Raw genomic sequence first — 19,495 nt, 5'->3', positions numbered from 1 at the left:
GGAGAGAGAGAGCGAGTGAGAGTGTGTGTCTGTTACTTTTTTTCTCCAAAGGTCATTTACACTAGAGGTTTAATAGCTCCCGAAGTAGGGTCTTCGTGGTTCATTCCCAGTTAGTGGTTCCTATTGAAATGAAATTGGGGGCTCATGTTCTCTTAAATATTTAGCATTCCTCTTTAAAACTTGACTACATTTTCCTCTTCCTCCCTCTTACAGAGAAATGGTGGAAAAAATAATTTCTCCCCCCATTTTAATCAATGGAATTTGCCTACATTTAGATTTAAACTGTTGCATGTAAAATTCTCTCTGTCTCTCTCGCTGAAATCCATCTTTGGTAAGGTGCTTTCAAAGAGTTTGATGTAATTTTTCAGACAGCAGAGCAATCGAGGCAGGGAGATTGTGTAGGAAATTCCCGCCACAAAGATTTTGAAGGACTTGCAAAAGCATCTGGGGACCTGATACATCCATTCATAAGCTCATAAATCTTTTGCATTGCATCACAATTAATGCCAATAACATCAACAACCATTTCAAACTAACCTACATAAATTGCTTTTATTCCTTATTGGCAAACAGATTGTAATGAATGCTCAGGGAGAAAAACGTGTAGATTCACACGCAGAGCACCTTCGCAGAAGGCAGGAATCGGGGTCACAGGCAGGCAATGGTCATACACAGGTAGGCAAACAGGCAGGTGAATCAAAACTAGGACTGAAGGCTATAACTGGTTCTCACAAACGAGCTAGGAAAAGGCTTAGTAGAGTCAAAACGAACAACACCTCACAAAGGCACAAAAGTAAATAAGGAGCTGATGAGACCAGCTGAGTAACTAACACAGGTGAAATCAATGAACAAAAATGAAAGACAGGGCTACGTTCAAGAACACAAAGAAGCAGGGCCACGTTCAAGAACACAACGAAACAGAACACAAGGTTGACTAAGAAAATAAATACAGAACCTAACACAGATGAACAAGTGCCTTCTCATTAGGGAGAGTACGTAATTTTTTTAAAGGCTTACCTGGAGAAAATTTGACCTCTCTGAAATAAAAATGGTTGGCCCTACCCTATATGTTAACGAAACCCTCCCTGAATGCTTGAAAAAAAACAAGTGACCCTCCCCTATTCCCAAAATAATAATGAAAACATAGTAGATGGCAGAGAACATGTCTGCCGTTTACCCTCACTTCTTAGACAGACCAGAGCCTTAGAAATGCAGTTTTAGAAACGATTCTTCATCCTGTAAGCATCACATGGCAACGTAGAAATGTTGATAGTGCACAGAGCTGCGGGCCAGAAGGTTGTAGGTGGAAAGATCTCCTTTATAGGAAAAGCATTGCATGAATCTACCATCGTATTTGCAGGTATGAGAAAAATGTGCCTTCTATAAATGCATTTCATGCAGTTCTATGTCATTTTACATGACTGGAGACAGCAGAATCTTTGTTAATATCACACAAATGACTGAAGTTTCAGGCTAAGAATGGACAGAGAGCCTTATAAGATGAACACATAGGACTACGGTATGTCTTATTTGTAACGAAACTGTCCATTTGTAAATAATTAAATCTGAGATGTCATTATGAATCTAAGCATGGTACTTTCAACGTAAAAAAAATGTAAGCTTTAGCTACTGCTACTCTTCTCCTGTGGCTTAACCCAATAAAATTATGTTGAACCAACGTGGAATAACATTGAAATGAAATCTGTTCCCAGTGGGTCACAAATGTTTCCCCAAAAGCTGTCTGGGTTTAAAACATCTTCTGTATCACAGAAATGATAGCGACAAAATTAAATTAAGTCCATTTTTGTCTCCTCGGGTATTGAAGGTTGAAGGTCAGCCTCTAAACGTGAAAAGACCGAAGCGCCATTATAAATCACTTCTTATAATTTGATCCTTTTAATTTTCTTCAATACCTTAAGCTAAAGAGGGCTAGGCCTGCTTTTTGCCATTTTCTTTAACATAAGGCATATGTCATATCCTCACATACCCCCTCAATTTGAGTCCTGGTTTTAATTTAACACACCCAGCAGTTCACTGACACGGAGGTCAGCTATTTAAAGAGTTCATGGTGGGTGGAGGAATTGGCCAACAAATCTATGGATAGCAGCCTATAGCCTAATTTGGTCTGTCAGACCTCTTATTTCTTAAATAGGAAGAAATAGGCTCCAACACTCAGCCCTCTGGTTGTTAGTAAAGTCAAATTAAAATAGGTATGGTCTAAAGGAACTATGTCTACTTGAATTTGCCTTCTTTCAGCACCATGAGCTGTCCATTTCTGATTGACTGTGCTTCAAGTTTCAGCACCACAATGGAAGTTACTCGAATCTGGCTAATATTGTGAGGTCAATAACTCTTATAAATAGCTTCTTCATGGTCAAAAAACATTATTGAAATAAATTATGGATCATTCGATTGAGACCACACTATTAGCCTATAGCAATGATCACCAATCCAAGGCATTCCTCGTCAATCACCAAACATTTCTTTAAAAAAACGAACGATAAAGTATTTTTTTGTTTCGCGCTGGTGATTCAGCAGTCCTAGTGCCTGGAATGCAAAGTGTTCTTATTTTGAACCATTTCATCTGTCTGAAGGTAGAACTCCAACTAACCAGCAGGCCCAGAGAGCAAAGCAAGTGCACCCATAGGCCTACAGCTGGCCAATCAGATAGCTCAGATCACCGTGTCTGCACAGTTTCCTCTGTGGTTTCCTTGAGCCATAGACTGTAAAAATAAGCTTTGAACACACAGCAGTTAAAACCATGACTAGAGAGAGACTCAACAAATACAGAGCTACTGTTTTTATCATGACATGAGGCGAGACCCAGATGCAGACACAGGAGGCAGATGGTTGGAGTCTAAGATGTTTAATAATCCAAAAAGGAGTAGGCAAGAGAATGGTCGTGGACAGCCAAAAGGTCAAAACCAGATCAGAGTCCAGGAGGTACAGAGTGGCAGACAGGCTCGAGGTCAAGGCAGGCAGAAATGGTCAGGCAGGTGGGTACAGAGTCCAGAAACAGGCAAGGGTCAAAACCGGGAGGACTGGAAAAAGGAGAATAGCAAAGGCAGGAGAATGGGAAAAACCATTGGTTGACTTGGAACATACAAGACAAACTGGCACAGAGAGACAGGAAACACAGGGATAAATACACTGGCACAGAGAGACAGGAAACACAGGGATAAATACACTGGGGAAAACAAGCGACACCTGTAGGGGGTGGAGATAATCACAAGGACAGGTGAAACAGATCAGGGCGTGACAAAGTTCATGTTTAAGTTGTTATTCAGCACTGTCAACACTTTGTTCAACACTTTTATAAACCATCAAATGCACGTTCTCCCTACTTCCACTCACGATACAACAAGCACTGCAGCTGTAATGAATGAGTATTGCATAGTGTTCCAATAAGCTTCTGTTATTATTATTAGCTGAATGTAGTTTTTAATAGAGGAATATTTCACTTTTTGTGGTCATAGGAGTAACAACATGAATTCGTACGTGAGGCAGAAATAATGCAGTGACTTGAGTTTTGCCATCAGCTGGAAGGAAGACTGTGATCTCCTAGATGTTTAAAAAACAATCTGAATGGTAGATCTCAGCTTGCATTTTGACTCAGAAAGAGATCTTGACTCAGAAAAGGTTGGTGACCACTGGCATATAGGCACACTTGATTTTGCACTCCCAGCGAAGATTAAGAGATGAGGGATGGCATCGGGCACACATCCATACAGTGGTCCTTCCTTTAAAAGTTGTGGCGTACTGCAGCACAGCTTGCGGGTTGCCGCAGAATTCTATGGCACGTTATTTAAGTGTCAGCCATTGTTGCCAGAATGATGTAATTTACCACAATCTGCTACCATCTACCACAAACGGTCGTGGCATAAACTCAAAACTTTTAAAGGAAGAACCACTGTATAATACCTAATTAGCAAATAATTTTTAGACACTGAGAAACATAGAAATGTTATTTATTGCAAATTAGTATTAGACAAGAGTGCCAATATGCTGCTCTCTGTTGTATAGGCCATCTCAGCAGATGATCCAAAATGAAAACAGGTCAAATCATAGTGGCAGACAGTGCTAATTTCTATGAAGCTCATAGAGCAACACTTTGTCAGTCAGTATAATTGGACCTGGGGTCCTCCTAGGACCTGGGGTCCTCCTAGGCCCATCTTCCACAGAGAGAGTTATATGAACGCTAAGGGCTGTGGAAGAAGGAAAGAGAATGAGGTTCATTACCAGTGAATTAATCATATGATTTAATCTCCAACTTCCTCCTCATCCTCTCCCTGTGTGAGAGGAGGGCTTTTGGCAGGGTGCCCCAGAGAGCAGTTCTGTGTACTCTATGTCTCCTCTGCCAGGACTGGGAGCTACGGTGTCACTGCTCTCCCCAGACAAGCCTCTTCTAGATGTTCTGAGGCTATGCACTTTCTCAGGTGGTTCTTAGGACAAACAGGAAATGCAGCAAAACAGAACAACATGAGTGACATACTTGCAGAGGATCCTCAGTCGCTCTCTGTCTCTCTGTCTGGCCAAGGTCAGGTCACTGCAATGAAAGGCTTCTGCATTGACCTCCATGGCTGCGGTGTCAGAGCAGTCCCCCAACGATATAGGAAACTACTTAGCACCGTTCATGTGTTACAGTCATTTACTGAGATCTACAGTGGAAAGATGCACGGTTGACCTCTGCCAAGAGGGCATTTACACAGTTTGGCTCTCTGTACTATGGCTCACACGGAAACCTGTGTAGGGGAAATTACATGGCACGAAGTCATTCAGGCGTATGGGTGTTCAGAATGCTTATTCAATGTCTCAAGAAAGCTAAGAGCCCGGGCACGCTGACCCATGAGACACTGACCCACCTGGGTGGGCCACATCTTGAAGGTTGTCATGTTAGATTCATTGAAGATCACATTAACAGATGTAATCATGAACCGCGAGCACACAGAAATGCCTTTTTTATTAAGCATATAATTCAACTGGTGAGGTGTAGCCAAGGCTGCTTGAGAGTAATGGCAGGAGTGAGAGATTAATTATTCATGAAGTGGAAGCAGTCTTATCAGGATAGCACAATAGTTATGCAGCGTGATTAACTGGGCTAATTGTCAGTAACAGATCCTCATTTGTCCTGAGTGACTTCACACATCTGTCCCCTGTTTGTCTGTTGTTGTTTGTCTTTTTATTCGTCACAATATGAGACCGTTGTCACCAGACACAGCAAGTGCCCTGTGAACAGTTTTTTAGTCATAGTTCATAAATACAGTAGCCCAGAACAGCTACAGTGAGGGAAAAAAGTATTTGATCCCCTGCTGATTTTGTACGTTTGCCCACTGACAAAGAAATTATCAGTCTATAATTTTAATGGTAGGTTTATTTGAACAGTGAGAGACAGAATAACAACAAAAATATCCAGAAAAATGCATGTCAAAAATGTTATAAATTGATTTGCATTTTAATGAGGGAAATAAGTATTTGACCCCTTCTCAATCAAAAAGATTTCTGGCTCCCAGGTGTCTTTCATACAGGTAACGAACGGAGATTAGGAGCACACTCTTAAAGGGAGTGCTCCTAATCTCAGTTTCTTACCTGTATAAAAGATACCTGTCCACAGAAGCAATCAATCAATCAGATTCCAAACTCTCCACCATGGCCAAGACCAAAGAGCTCTCCAAGGATGTCAGGGACAAGATTGTAGACCTACACAAGGCTGGAATGGGCTACAAGACCATCGCCAAGCAGCTTGGTGAGAAGGTGACAACAGTTTCTGTGATTATTCGCAAATGGAAGAAACACAAAAGAACTGTCAATCTCCCTCAGCCTGGGGCTCCATGCAAGATCTCACCTCGTGGAGTTGCAATGATCATGAGAACGGTGAGGAATCAGCCCAGAACTACACAGGAGGATCTTGTCAATGATCTCAAGGCAGCTGGGACCATAGTCATCAAGAAAACAATTGGTAACACACTATGCCGTGAAGGACTGAAATCCTGCAGCGCCCGCAAGGTCCCCCTGCTCAAGAAAGCACATATACATGCCCGTCTGAAGTTTGCCAATGAACATCTGAATGATTCAGAGGACAACTGGGTGAACGTGTTGTGGTCAGATGAGACCAAAATGGAGTTCTTTGGCATCAACCCAACTTGCCGTGTTTGGAGGAGGAGGAATGCTGCCTATGACCCCAAGAAACCATCCCCACCGTCAAACATGGAGGTGGAAACATTATGCTTTGGGGGTGTTTTTCTGCTAAAGGGACAGGACAACTTCACCGCATCAAAGGGACGATGGACGGGGCCATGTACCGTCAAATCTTGGGTGAAAACCTCCTTCCCTCAGCCAGGGTATTGAAAATGGGTCGTGGATGGGTATTCCAGCATGACAATGGTCCAAAACACACGGCCAAGGCAACAAAGGAGTGGCTCAAGAAGAAGCACATTAAGGTCCTGGAGTGGCCTAGCCAGTCTCCAGACCTTAATCCCATAGAAAATCTGTGGAGGGAGCTGAAGGTTCGAGTTGCCAAACGTCAGCCTCGAAACCTTAATGACTTGAAGAAGATCTGCAAAGAGGAGTGGGACAAAATCCCTCCTGAGATGTGTGCAAACCTGGTGGCCAACTACAAGAAACGTCTGACCTCTGTGATTGCCAACAAGGGTTTTGCCACCAAGTACTAAGTCATGTTTTGCAGAGGGGTCAAATACTTATTTCCCTCATTAAAATGCAAATCAATTCATAACATTTTTGACATGCGTTTTTCTGGATTTTTTTGTTGATATTCTGTCTCTCACTGTTCAAATAAACCTACCATTAAAATTATAGACTGATAATTTCTTTGTCAGTGGGCAAACGTACAAAATCAGCAGGGGATCAAATACTTTTTTCCCTCACTGTATACTCTATCTCTGTTGCCTGAAACTAGGCATTCTACACACGCACGCGCACGCACACACACACACACACACACACACACACACACACACACACACACACACACACACACACACACACACACACACACACACACACACACACACACACACACACACACACACACACACACACACATAGCAGACATGTCAGGCCACCTCTCTCAATACACACACACACACACACACACACACACACACACACACACACACACACACACACACACACACACACACACACACACACACACACACACACACACCCAGTCACATACACAACCTGCCTGATGTCCAAGTCTAAAACCAGCTAAATGTTTCATGCTGAAAAGTAAAATCTTGGCATTAAACAGGCTGAACTTGCTAGCGGAAGTTCAGGGGGCCTTAGTGTTTGAGAGGCTGACACACAATGCCACTGGAGGGCAATCCCATGCTTGAAAGCCCTCATGCATTTTCAATGGGAACCTAGTGTAGTAGCCATGGCAGTAGCTATGTGTTGAGCTAGGGGTCATGTGCCCTGACACAGGCCTCCCTGAAGGAGACTTGTACTTCTCACTGGTGCCTGCCTAGTGCAATGATATGCAAATTCATTCCCCATACAGTATGTGCTCCTGCCACTTCAGGGGGAGCCGCATCTCTTTACTAATTGAAGCATTTTGAAATATTCCATTCCGATATCCTCCATGTTCAAACTGACTATTGTTCTTGATGTTGTTGGCAAAAAAAAAAGTAAAAAGTTGCCCCACTTTACATCATCACAGGCAGGCAGGGAGGCATTGATGAAATGAATGGCAGTGTTTAAGAGCTCTGCTAGTTCACAGATGAAACCCCGTGGAGAAATCGATGTGTGCTTTTGTGTGTTTGTGATAACTGTTGGCTAGAGGTGAACTTGGGGAAACATAAAGCCTCCTGTGTTGTGTTCCCTGCCTGCAGAAACTCCACCTACTGCATGAAGGTGTCCATGTCCTTGGCGGTAGAGGAGAACGACGAGGGCCTGTGCTTCAACAGTAAAATACGTCACCTGGAGAAAGCCGAGATCACTAAGAGCAAGATGATCAACTGCCCAGACATCGAGGATTACCTCGCCCCTTACAAGCAGCCCCAGATGACCTGGTATAAGGTAACGAATCACTCTTATTCTCAGAAACGTTGTATAGTCTTTGTGTATGAACCCAAGAAGATTAGCCCTGATCCACTAATGGGTATCTAAATAAACGTAATTAAACGTAACATAGTGAATCGGTAGTTAATGACTGTGAGTTGGATCAAAAGATATGGAACAAGATGAAACTGACGCGGTATAACACTGTGGTGATGGTGTGATGTTAATGTGACCTGTCTGTCTAGGAGTGTGAGAAGAGGACGTGGCGGAGCTCCATCATGGTGAACATCACCAACATCTGGTTTCCTGAGGTGCAGGAGGACGACGGCGGAAACTACACCTGTGAGCTCAAGTATGGCAGCCGGGTGGTGAGGAGGACCACGGAGCTCAAAGTCACAGGTAAGCCCCCCATGTCGTGTGTGTGCGTGCGTGTGTGTTTGGGTGTGTGTGTGTGCGTAATGCGTGTGTGTGCGTGGGTGTGTTTGTGTGCGTGCGTGTTTGGGTGTGTCTGGTTACAGTGTGAATGTGTTGTATATTGTTATGTGCATGTGTGTATTGTATGTGCACAGTTCCAAAAACAGTTTGACAGCTGGCCACGATTTGCATCTGAAATCAGCTGCAGTGAGCGGAAAGGTTTAACTTTTGCACTCGTACACTTAATATTCTGAAGTCCCTTCCTCTCAAGGTTTGGTAGTTCAGTGATAAAACACTCAGCCGGATGCACTGTGGAGACACACCATTTATCACCGTAGCATAGTGGGGTATCACTGTGTATCTGTGATGCATCAGCCCTCAGTGTAAACGCTGGCATCCACTGTGACGTGAGATGGATTTATTTATTCACATTCTGGGCTTGTGCCTCCTCCGCTGCCTCTGTCATGCAGCAGGCAGTCAGGCAGCCTGGGATTCCAGGCCAGTGAGTCTGACCCTTGGGGTGTGTGCTGGGTCCCGACTGCAGGAAAAGCAGCTGCCAACTGCAGTGTGAAATCAACCCCCAAGCTCATTCACCCTGCCTGCCTGCCTAGCCCCACTCTGAAACAGAGCCAATCCGCTGGAGCCTCAGGACTGCAATAGGCAGGCAGCTCTCTCTGAGTCTGACTCTAGCTACTCTATAAACAGGACATAAACACATGGAAACTACACACAACCGTTCCAGAAATGGAACTGAAACAGATAGTAGCCTATACTAGACCATACAGAATGATAGACAGTCCTATCACCATTTATTTAAGATACTCTTTGAAGAGGTAGGGTTTCAGGTGCTTTCGGAAGATGGGCAGGGACTCTGTCCTAGCTTCAGGGGGAAGCTGGTTCCACCATTGGGGTGCCAGAACAGAGAAGAGCTTGGAATGGGCTGAGCGGGATCTGCCCTCCCAAAGGGGTGGGAGGGCCAAGAGACCACAAGTGGCAGAACTGAGTGCTCAGTTTGGGGTGTAGGGTTTGAGCATAACCTGAAGGTAGGGAGGGGCAGTTCCTCTTGCTGTTCCGTAGGTAAGCACCATGGTCTTGTAGTGGATGCGAGCTTAGACTGGAAGCCAGTGGAGTGTGTGGAGGAGCAGGGTGACATGGGAGAACTTGGGAAGGTTGAAAACCAGGCGGGCTGCAGCATTCTGGATAAGTTGCAGGGGTTTGATGGCACAAGCGGGGAGCCCAGCCAACAGCGAGTTGAAGTAGTCCAGACAGGAGATGCCATTAGGACTTGCGCCACATTCTGTGTAAGGTAGGGTCGTACGTTACGGATGTTGTCGAGCATAAACCTGCAGGAGTGAGTCACTGCTTTGATGTTTACTGAGAACAACAGGGTGTTGTCCAGGGTCACGCCAAGGTTCTTTACACTCTGGGACGGCGACACTGTGGAGTTGTCAACCGTGATGGAGAGGTCTTTGAGCGGGCAGGCCTTCCCGGGGAGGAAGAGCAGCTCTTTCTTGTCGAGCATGTTACTTGAGGTGGAGGGCCGACATCCAAGCTGAGATATCTGCCAGGCTCGCAGAGATGCGTGTCACCACCTGGGTGAAGAAGGGGGGAAGGAGAGAAGTAGTTGAGTTTCATCTGCATAGCAATGGTAGGAGAGACCATGTGAGGATATGACAGAGTCGAGTGACTTGGTATATAGAGAGAAAAGGAGAGAGCCTAGAATCGAGCCCTGGGGGACACCAGTAGTGAGAGTACGTGGTGTAGACACAGATCCTCTCCACGTCACCTGGTAGGAACGGCCTGCCAGGTAGGATGCAATCCAAAACGCCAAGCCCTGAGAGGGTGTAGAGGAGGAGCTGATGGTTCACAGTGTCGAAGGCAGCGGATCGATCTAGGAGGATGAGAACAGAGGAGAGAGAGTCAGCTTTGGCAGTGCGGAGAGCCTCTGTGACACAGAGAATAGCAGTCTCGGTTGAGTGACTCATTTTGAAGCCTGACTGGTTAGGGTGAAGAAGATTTTCCTTAGAGAGATAACGAAAGAGTTAATCAGAGACATCACACTCAAGTGTTTTTGAAAGAAAAGAAAGATGAGATACAGGTCTATAGTTTCTGACGTCAAATGAGTCGAGTGTTGGTTTCTTGAGGAGGGGAGCGACCGTTTTGAAGTCAGAGGGAACACAGCCGATGGTCAGAGATTAGTTGATGAGGGAAGTGAGGAATGGGAGAACGTCTCCAGAGATGGTCAGGGAGGAGGGGATGGGGTCAAGCCGGCAGATTGTCGGGCGGCCAGACCTCAATAGTCACAGGATTTCATCTGGAGAGGGAGGGGAGAACGAGGTCAAGGTGTAGGTGTAGGGTAGTTCTGAGTGATTGAGGAGCGGATGTCGTCAACCTTCTTTTCAAAGTGGTGTATTCCCACCAAAATCCCTGAACTCCCATTCATTATTTGTCTGTCCCAGTAAAATGTTTAATGTGCTATAATTCAGTCATTATATGATGGATTAAAACAATTCTTAAAGTTTGGGGTGTCTTCATTCATTGTACAACTATTGCATTTATTAGAACCTTAACAATTTTGATAACCGTTGCTACACACACACAAATTATTTCACGTGCAATTCAAAGACCGAAACAGTACTGTGCTTCACTAAACAACAGTATTCAACGAACTAGCATTACAAAGCCACAACAAAGGCGGTAGCAGCAAACTAACGTGATCTGTTAAGCTGAAAGACATCTGCTTCAGTGAGATGTGAATTGGCAGGGAGAATATGATGCTTGTCTTGTCAGTTAACTGAGCCATTGTTTGTTCACTCACTCACATGCCCTTCTGCTAAGCTAAGCACTAGGCGTGCATGAGTGGTGTAATGTTGAGGCTGGATTCCACATGGTTTACAAGCTGCCTGGGGTGCTGACCTGTTGGATCAAATGCCATGTTAGGGTGCTGCTGGTTGGGTGGTGAGCCGAGTCAGGGTCAGACAAGGCCTGCGTTAGTTAGCTTCAAGCACACAGAGATGTCACTCAGGACACTTAGGCTTCTAGGGGGCAGGGGGCTCATCCTTGGTCTCAAGTCCACTGCCCCTCCACCCTTAAAGAGCATTGCCCCTGTGTCCTGTTTGGTTATAGGTTTAAGTGAAACAGAGGAGTTGCACTGTGGGTAAAATATAGCTACCGTAGACTCAGTGACGAGGCTGTTGGGGATGTTGGGAGACACTTGGATAATAATATGTTAAAATACTTGCAGACTAGCTTAGAGAAGGAATATAAATGGTGTTGCTAGCCATTTATAGCAGAGAAGGGAACATGCCCCGATCCACATCAGCGGGACTGCAGTAGCGAGAGTTAGCAGTTGTAAGTTCCTCGACGTCCACATCACGGAGGACTTGACATGGACCAACAACACCACGACTCTTGTCAAGAGGGCGCAACAGCGTTGCTACTTCCTAAGGCGACCGAAGACATTTGGTATGCTACCCCGGGTCCTCTCCAAATACTGCCGCTGCACCATCGAGAGCATCCTGACCGGTTGCATCATGACCTGGTATGGGAATTGCGCTGTCCACGACCGCAAGGCCCACCAGCATGTGGTGAAGACAGGACATCTACTCGAAACGATGCCTGAGGAAGGCACGCAGCATCATCAAGGACCCCACACACCCCAGCCTCGAATTGTTCACTCACTTACCGTCGGGGAGATGGTATTGGAGCATGATGTCTGATACCAACAAGCTCATAGACAGTTTCTATCTACAAGCCATCAGACTGCTCAATAATTGAACTGGACTGATCACCTGCACTGACTCTCTGCACCTTTGAATACATGCACTCACTCACGCACACACCCACACTGATACATAATCACCCACACACACACACAAATACACACGCGCGCACGCGCGCGCACACACACACACACACACATATATACACACATATACAAATACACTTGCCCCCCATCCCCAAAATACGTCTAAATATTGGACTAAAATTGTGCCTTCCTGTATTATACTTATTCTAAAATGTTTATTCTACTGAGCCATTTACTTTATGTTCGTATTCTTATCTTTATTATTTGTTATTGTTGTTGCATTGTTGAGAAGGAACCTGCAGCAAGCATTTCATTGGACGGTGTATGCCATGTGTATCCCATACATGCGACTAATAAAACTAACTTAAAACTTGAAATGAGGCAACAACAAGGCCTTGAAGGAGCTTGTAGGGCCAATCTGCTCCTGAATAGCCTGCAGTATAGTAGTGGTACAGTACAATAGTAAATCAGAATGGAGGGGAGGCTAAGCCTTGGCAAAGGCTCAGATTTGTGCCCAAAAACCACCATGACCAAAAAAAGCCTCTTCTCTTCCTCCACAGCCAGCAACCTGGTCATAAATATTTTAAAATGCATTTCAAAGTAAAATGCCTCTCATGAAAGAACATTGCGTTCAGGCTAAATTTAACAGTCATTGCTGTCACTGTGAGAAGCGAGTTACCACGGTCATGCATCTCCGAACCTCATTGGAATATTGTAACACTTTCCACAGCCAGTTAAGTCAACATTGAGAAAGATGATGGGCCATGCACATCCTGACCCTCTCTCCCCCTCTCTCTTCCTCTCTCTCTCCCTCGCTCCCTCTCCCCCTCTCTCTCTCTCTCTCCCCCTCACTCACTCCCTCTCTCTCTCTCTCTCTCTCTCTCTCTCTCTCTCTCCCTCTCTCTCTCTCTCTCCCCCTCTCTCTCTCCCTCTCTTCCTCTCTCCTGCCTTATCAGCTAGGCCTGTCAGTTCTGCCTCCATACTCCAGCCTCTCGGTTACCTTCTTACCCATGTGGAAACCCCATGACCTGTTTATTTTATTCTCATAACTCATCATGAAATTGGATGTGTTCACATGGGCTTTGTCCTGCTATTTCCCCAGATCAGTGTGACCAATTTCTCTTAGGTGGAGAGAAATTGTGAAAAATAAAAAGTATATTTGTGTTCTTTTGGGGGCGAAATATGAGTGCACTCATTCAGGAAACATGTTAGAGTAAAGAGCAGTTTAGTCCAGCAGATAGAATTGCTACTTCTCAAAACATAGGCCAGGAGTGCAATACTAGGTGGTTTTCTGACAACAGAAAACTATGTGCATCAGAGAGAGTATGATTTTTGACCAATGTTTCATGTTTCAAGTTTTAATGTCACGTGCACAAGTACAGTACATATCAATGTAGCACACCAAAAAACACAAGGTAGAACAAACACAAGATAAATAAAAAGAAGAACACGAGAAAGTAAGAAGCTATTGTATATACAGGCTCAGTTCCAATACAATATTTACAATGTGCAGGAATACTGAAGTAATAGATGTACTGTTGAAGTCGGAAGTTTACATACACTTAGGTTGGAGTCATTAAAACTCATTTTTCAACCACTCCACACATTTCTTGTTAACAAACTATAGTTTTGGCAATTGTTTACAGACAGATTATTTCACTTATAATTCACTGCATCACAATTCCAGTGGGTCAGAAGTTTACATACACTAAGTTGACCCTGCCTTTAAACAGCTTGGAAAATTCCAGAAAATGATGTCATGGCTTTAGAAGCTTCTGATAGGCTAATTGACATCATTTGAGTCAATTGGAGGTGTACCTGTGGATGTATTTCAAGGCCTACCTTCAAACTTGACATCATGGGAAAATCATGATGTTTGACCCAACGTTTGACCCAAGTTAAACAATTTAAAGGCAATGCTACCAAATACTAATTGAGTGTATGTAAACTTCTGACCCACTGGGAATGTGATGAAAGAAATTAAATCTGAAATAAATAATTCTCTCTACTATTCTGACATTTCACATTCTTAAAATAAAGTGGTGATCCTAACTGAGCTAAGACAGGGAATTTTTACTAGGATTAAATGTCGGGAATTGTGTAAAACTGAGTTTAAATGTATTTGGCTAAGGTGTATGTAAACTTCCAACTTCAACTGTATCTTAGAGGTTTACATAAGGGAGGGGATAGGAGGAGGAGGAGGAGGGGAGAGGAACAGGAGGGGAGGGCAGGGCAGGTGAGGGACAGGAGGAGGAGAGGGGAGGGAGGGGGGAGGAGAGGGCAGAGACAGGAGAGAAACAGGAGGAGGAGAGGGACAGGAAGAGGAGAGGGACAGGTGGAGGAGAGGACAGGAGGAGAAGAAGGAGGAGGAGAGGAACAGAAGGAGGAGAGGGACAGGAGGAGGAGAGAGGGACAGGAGGAGGAGGATAAAGTTACAGAAGCAGGAGAGGAAAACGAGGGAGGAGAGGTGAGAGACAGGAGGAGGAGAGGAGAGGAGGAGGAGAGAGACAGGAAGAGGAGCGGGTGTAACGTGATGACGCTGGAGAGACGAATCAGGTACGAGGAGTAAAACATTTAATAAGTAACGGACATGGAACGAGACAGGAACAGCGTCAGCAAACAAGTAACACAAACGAAAGACAATTAATGCAGAAGCGGGGAACAGAGCTGGGGAACTGACAAATATAGGGGAGGTAACAACAGGTGGGGGGGGGGGGGGGGAGCTGGAGCAGACGTGACAGAGGGGGACGATAGGGGGAGAGGAGAGTGGCAGGAGGAGGAGAGGAGAGGGACAGAAGGAGGAGAGGAGAGAAGAGGAGCGGGGAGGACATGAAGAGGAGAGGACAGGAGGAGAGGAGTGTGTGATAATGAGCTAAAGGGAAAAAGCAAGATGTTTAGCCTGTCACTAGGCACCAGCATCTTGAGGCTGTTGCATAGACTCATATTGAGTCAATATTAACACTGTTGGCCAATACCTTATAGAATCTCAAGTTTACTCATCAATATACTGTAGTGCTATAAAAGCACTTCTATACTGGAGGCACCTCTTCTAAAAGATGTCTCATATGCATGAGTGTCAGCTGAGGTGACCGTGGAAGTTGAAGTGAGCTCTCATTGTCTGTGTTAATGGCTCCAATGAACCTGGTATAGAAAGTTATCAGAGACCTCTATCCGTGTCAGGAGACATGTATTTTTTGGAGGTGAGTTGATACCCAGTGATTACTGATGGAAGCAGAACAGTGGGGACTCTTCGATTTGATTCACTCAGTGAGTTGGAAAATTAGAAGCATGAAAAGGCTCATTTGTTCATTGACAGGAAACACTGAGTCACTGGTCAAGCTAATTGCATTATATCACCTAGAGATGTTTCCTTCTGAGAATAGATTGGGTTTTTTCCACTTTTACTCTCAAAAGATCATCTTAGGTGAGAAACAGAGCAGATATGTAAATCTGTTTACACATATCTATTCAGCTGTAAGAGTGTTCCCAGCAAACCAAATCAGTTCTGTGAAAGTTCCCAGAACATTTGTTAGGTTTCGGGAAGTGTTCTGTAACACAACAACTGTCCACAACAACTGTCCAACAACTGTCCATACTGTAACACAACAACTGTCCAGTTGTGCTGAAGATTATACAATATTTGTATAAAATTATGTTTCAAGAACATTCCCAGAACAAATGTTGTCTGTTTTTTATTTGGAAACCTAATGAGAACGTTTAGGGAATGTTATGTGGTGTTTTTTATAGATGTTGTGCACAACATTTTGGTCAGTGTGGTGGCCAAACCCACCACTGGTGTGCATGGTCAAAGACAGGGTTGCTGGCCCATGTTGACTCCAATGCTTCCCACGTTGTCAAGTTGGCTGGTAGTACTCGGAATAGCTTGTTCCATCTCATTCCACAGATGCTCGATTGGATTGAGATCTGGTGACTGGGCAGGCCACTGCAGTAAGCTGAATTTACTGTCATGTTCGTGGAACCATTCCTAGACAATCCTAGCCTTGTGGCATGAGGCGTTATCCTGCTGAAATAATCAATTTGCAGATGGATACACTGCTGCCATGAAGGGATGCACCTGATTGGCAATGCTGTTCAGATATCCTGTGGCATTCAAACGTTGCTCCACTTTTATCAAGGGGCCCAATGTGTACCATGAAACGCACCCCAATCCATCACACCACCACTACCAGCCTGCTATGTTGACGCGAGTCATGGGATGATGGATGCATGTACTCATATGGTTTTCTCCATACCCTAGTCCTTTCCAGTGTTTTCATTCCTTAGCCCACTGCAACCACAGTTTTTGTTTTTTTACTGAACGAAGTGGAATTCCGTAAGGTTGTCGGCTGCCATACCTCATTCGTGTCATGGTACGACGAGCTTTGCATTATTTTATGGGTCTTTGGGCACCAATGTTGTACTGGACTGTCAGTTCACTAACTGTAGCCCGTCTGTTGCTCTTCACAATTTGTGTCAGCCTTCTTTGTCCCCTTTCATCAATGACCCGTTTTCTACCCCTGGCCTGCCGTTGGCTGGATGTCCTTTGGGTGGTGGACCATTCTTGATACACACAGGAATCTGTTGATCATGAAAAACCCAGCAGCGTTGCAGTTCTTGACACACTCAAACCAGTGCACCTGGCACCTACTACCGTACCCCGTTCAAAACCACTTAAATATTTTGGCTTGCCCATTCATCCTCTGAATGGCACACAAACACAATCAATGTGTCAATTGTCTCAAGGCTTACAAATCCTTATTTAACCTGTCTCCTTCCCTTCATCTACTCTGATTGAATTGGATTTAACAAGTGACATCAATAAGGGATCATAGCTTTCACCTGGATTCACCTGGTCACTCTGTGTCATGGAAAGAGCAGGTGTTCATAATGTGTTGTACGCTCAGTGTATATAATAGTGTGTGTGAATCTAATGTGGCGTTGTGACCTGAGGATGCACCATATTTAAAATAGCACTATATAAACCACCATAAACCACTACTGTGTTTTGAATCCAGGAGCCAACATATTGTTTTTGAACACCAGGAGAGTGACTAGAATTTGGCATGGTGGAGCCTCAGCCTTGGACCCCTCCTGCTTCACTTTCTCCTCCTCTTTTAGTTTTCTTTTTCATTAGAATTCACAGTGTCAAGGTAAGCAGAAAGAAAGGCCCAGTCACAGTTGATCTGCTGTCAGTTCTAATAAAGACAGCATTATTAAAAAGGGGGCCCTTTAATATTATTGACTAATAGTTTAGTAATGAAATCAGTATTACTAGATCATTACCATTCATAGTGGTCCACTCAGGGATTATTGGTTAATCAATACAGCCTAATTGTAGCCTCAGTATTGCATGGCTGGTGCTGCCAGCGACCTGGTGGTTGACTTCAAGCTTTTAAACAGCACATTGGCATTGATTTTAAGTCTATATTACTTAGCATGACAATGTGGTGAATTAGAGCTCTGTCATCTTCAGCGCTGCTCTGCTCTCCTTACATTTTAGGTGCGTTGGATGAGCTTGCTGCCCTGAATATCATTATGGAAGCTTCACTTACATGAACTTTGGCATCTCTTGTTTTTGTATGGTGTGGTCTTGCATGTGTTCACATTTTTTTACTTGAAAAACGGTTTCCTTTGTAAATCTGCCGGATTCACTGTATATTGCGTGATGTAAGCTATTTTACGGTTTGGTATTAGACATCTTGTTCAAATTGCGTTTTTGACGTTAAAATCCACTTTAGATATGGCTCTTGATTTTTTACTGTGACTCAGTGAACAGTTAAATATTTTTGAAATAAAATCATTCCTCTGGTCGAAACTGTGGTAGACTAGTGCTTGTTTTATATCGATTAATTCCCTATCGATTGTCACAATTCACTGACCCTGTTATTACCTTCGACTGTAACCACAGATCCCCCAAACAGGCACCATGGGAGCTGACTCTCTTTTCTCTTCCCGTCCTATTGCCTCAGAGTGTAACAGAGCATAGCCTTATGTCTCCCTGTCTCCCTCCCTTCCTGCTTGCTGTACAGACAGACACAGACAGCTAGCTTTGACAGCTTGATTCCACACCCCCTTATTCAGTGGCCATCTTAGCATGTAAATCTTGGTTGGGCAAACTCTATTTTTCTTTTTAGATGCATGCCAACAAAGCCACTACAAAACACTAAACAATACATTAATTGCACTGTAACGGTGACATTTACTGCCTTTAAAAAAACAAAGCTGATATGGTTGACTTACTTAAACAAATGTTAATTCTACTGACAATTGAGATGTACAAACTATGGCAGAAGGGGACGACGAGCAGATAAGAGGCAATCCATAATTTCGATTAAGACATTAACGAACAAGCTTGGACGGACAAAGTCAATATAACTATTACTTCAGCACTTTTGACATGTACAGCAACATAATTCAGAACATAGACCGTTCTTACGGTGTTCTCCCTGTACACCAAGTCAGAACCATAGGCTAAATAAAGGGGGCATATAAGCAGACAATGAAAGCTATTACAATATTCAATGATAACACTTACGAACAGCTTACTACACCACATACACTTAGTATTACTTTCTTAGCTACAGTATACATATATCCCTGGCATATTACATCATTTATGCAGCAGCATACAATACATGTTTGGACTCACCTTGTTGTGCTGTGGAAGGAGGCGCGTTGGTCCTTTGTGGGCAAATTATGTCATCAAACTTTGTCATCAAAGTCTGTCATTCTCTGGATTTATAGTGCTTTCAAGACAACAGGGAGCTCTGAAAAAAACAAGGTTGGACCATGACGTCAGTGATCTTCAGGTCAAACCTCTAGAAAGATGCCTGAGTTCCCGATTTGGAATTCCGAGTTGGATGACCGTTCAAAACGTATTTTCCCAGTCGGAGCTCGTTTTTTTTGAGTTCCCAGTTGTCTTGAACTCACTGAAGTCTGAGATTTCCCAGTTCCGAGTTTCCAGTTGTTTTGAACACGGCAGAAGTCATGCTGGATTGACAGCATGGCCAATGTATTAAACCTTTTCTGGCCCATCGTGTTGAATGTTTATACTTTTTAGCTTGGAAAAGAGACCCTTAAACCCAGACTTGGACCACACACCCACTCCACTGAATAGCAGGCTAGTGATTGCTTTGCAACGCTTGCTGTTAGCCACTGATTCCTTCCAAACCACTCATTGTTGAATTTGCAATTTCCAACTTGTTGTGTAATGTTTATGTCCAATGGCCGATGAGCAGCGATAGGTTTTATCTA

The 19,495-nt window shown here is 44.1% G+C and overlaps 1 protein-coding gene across 1 annotated transcript in view; it reads left to right on the top strand.

Annotated features, from left to right (window-relative positions):
- LOC139581496 (X-linked interleukin-1 receptor accessory protein-like 2) overlaps positions 1–19,495 on the top strand; it is a 431,652-nt gene that overhangs the window by 218,208 nt on the left and 193,949 nt on the right. The window contains exons 4-5 of the mRNA XM_071411312.1: positions 7,851–8,037; positions 8,265–8,418. Of these exons, the coding sequence (XP_071267413.1) occupies positions 7,851–8,037; positions 8,265–8,418 (341 nt within the window). The remainder of the gene's footprint in view (positions 1–7,850; positions 8,038–8,264; positions 8,419–19,495) is intronic.

This window comes from Salvelinus alpinus, chromosome 7, assembly GCF_045679555.1.
Source record: "Salvelinus alpinus chromosome 7, SLU_Salpinus.1, whole genome shotgun sequence".
Classification (NCBI taxonomy): Eukaryota; Metazoa; Chordata; class Actinopteri; order Salmoniformes; family Salmonidae; genus Salvelinus; species Salvelinus alpinus.
This window is presented reverse-complemented; position numbering and strand designations above follow the sequence as displayed.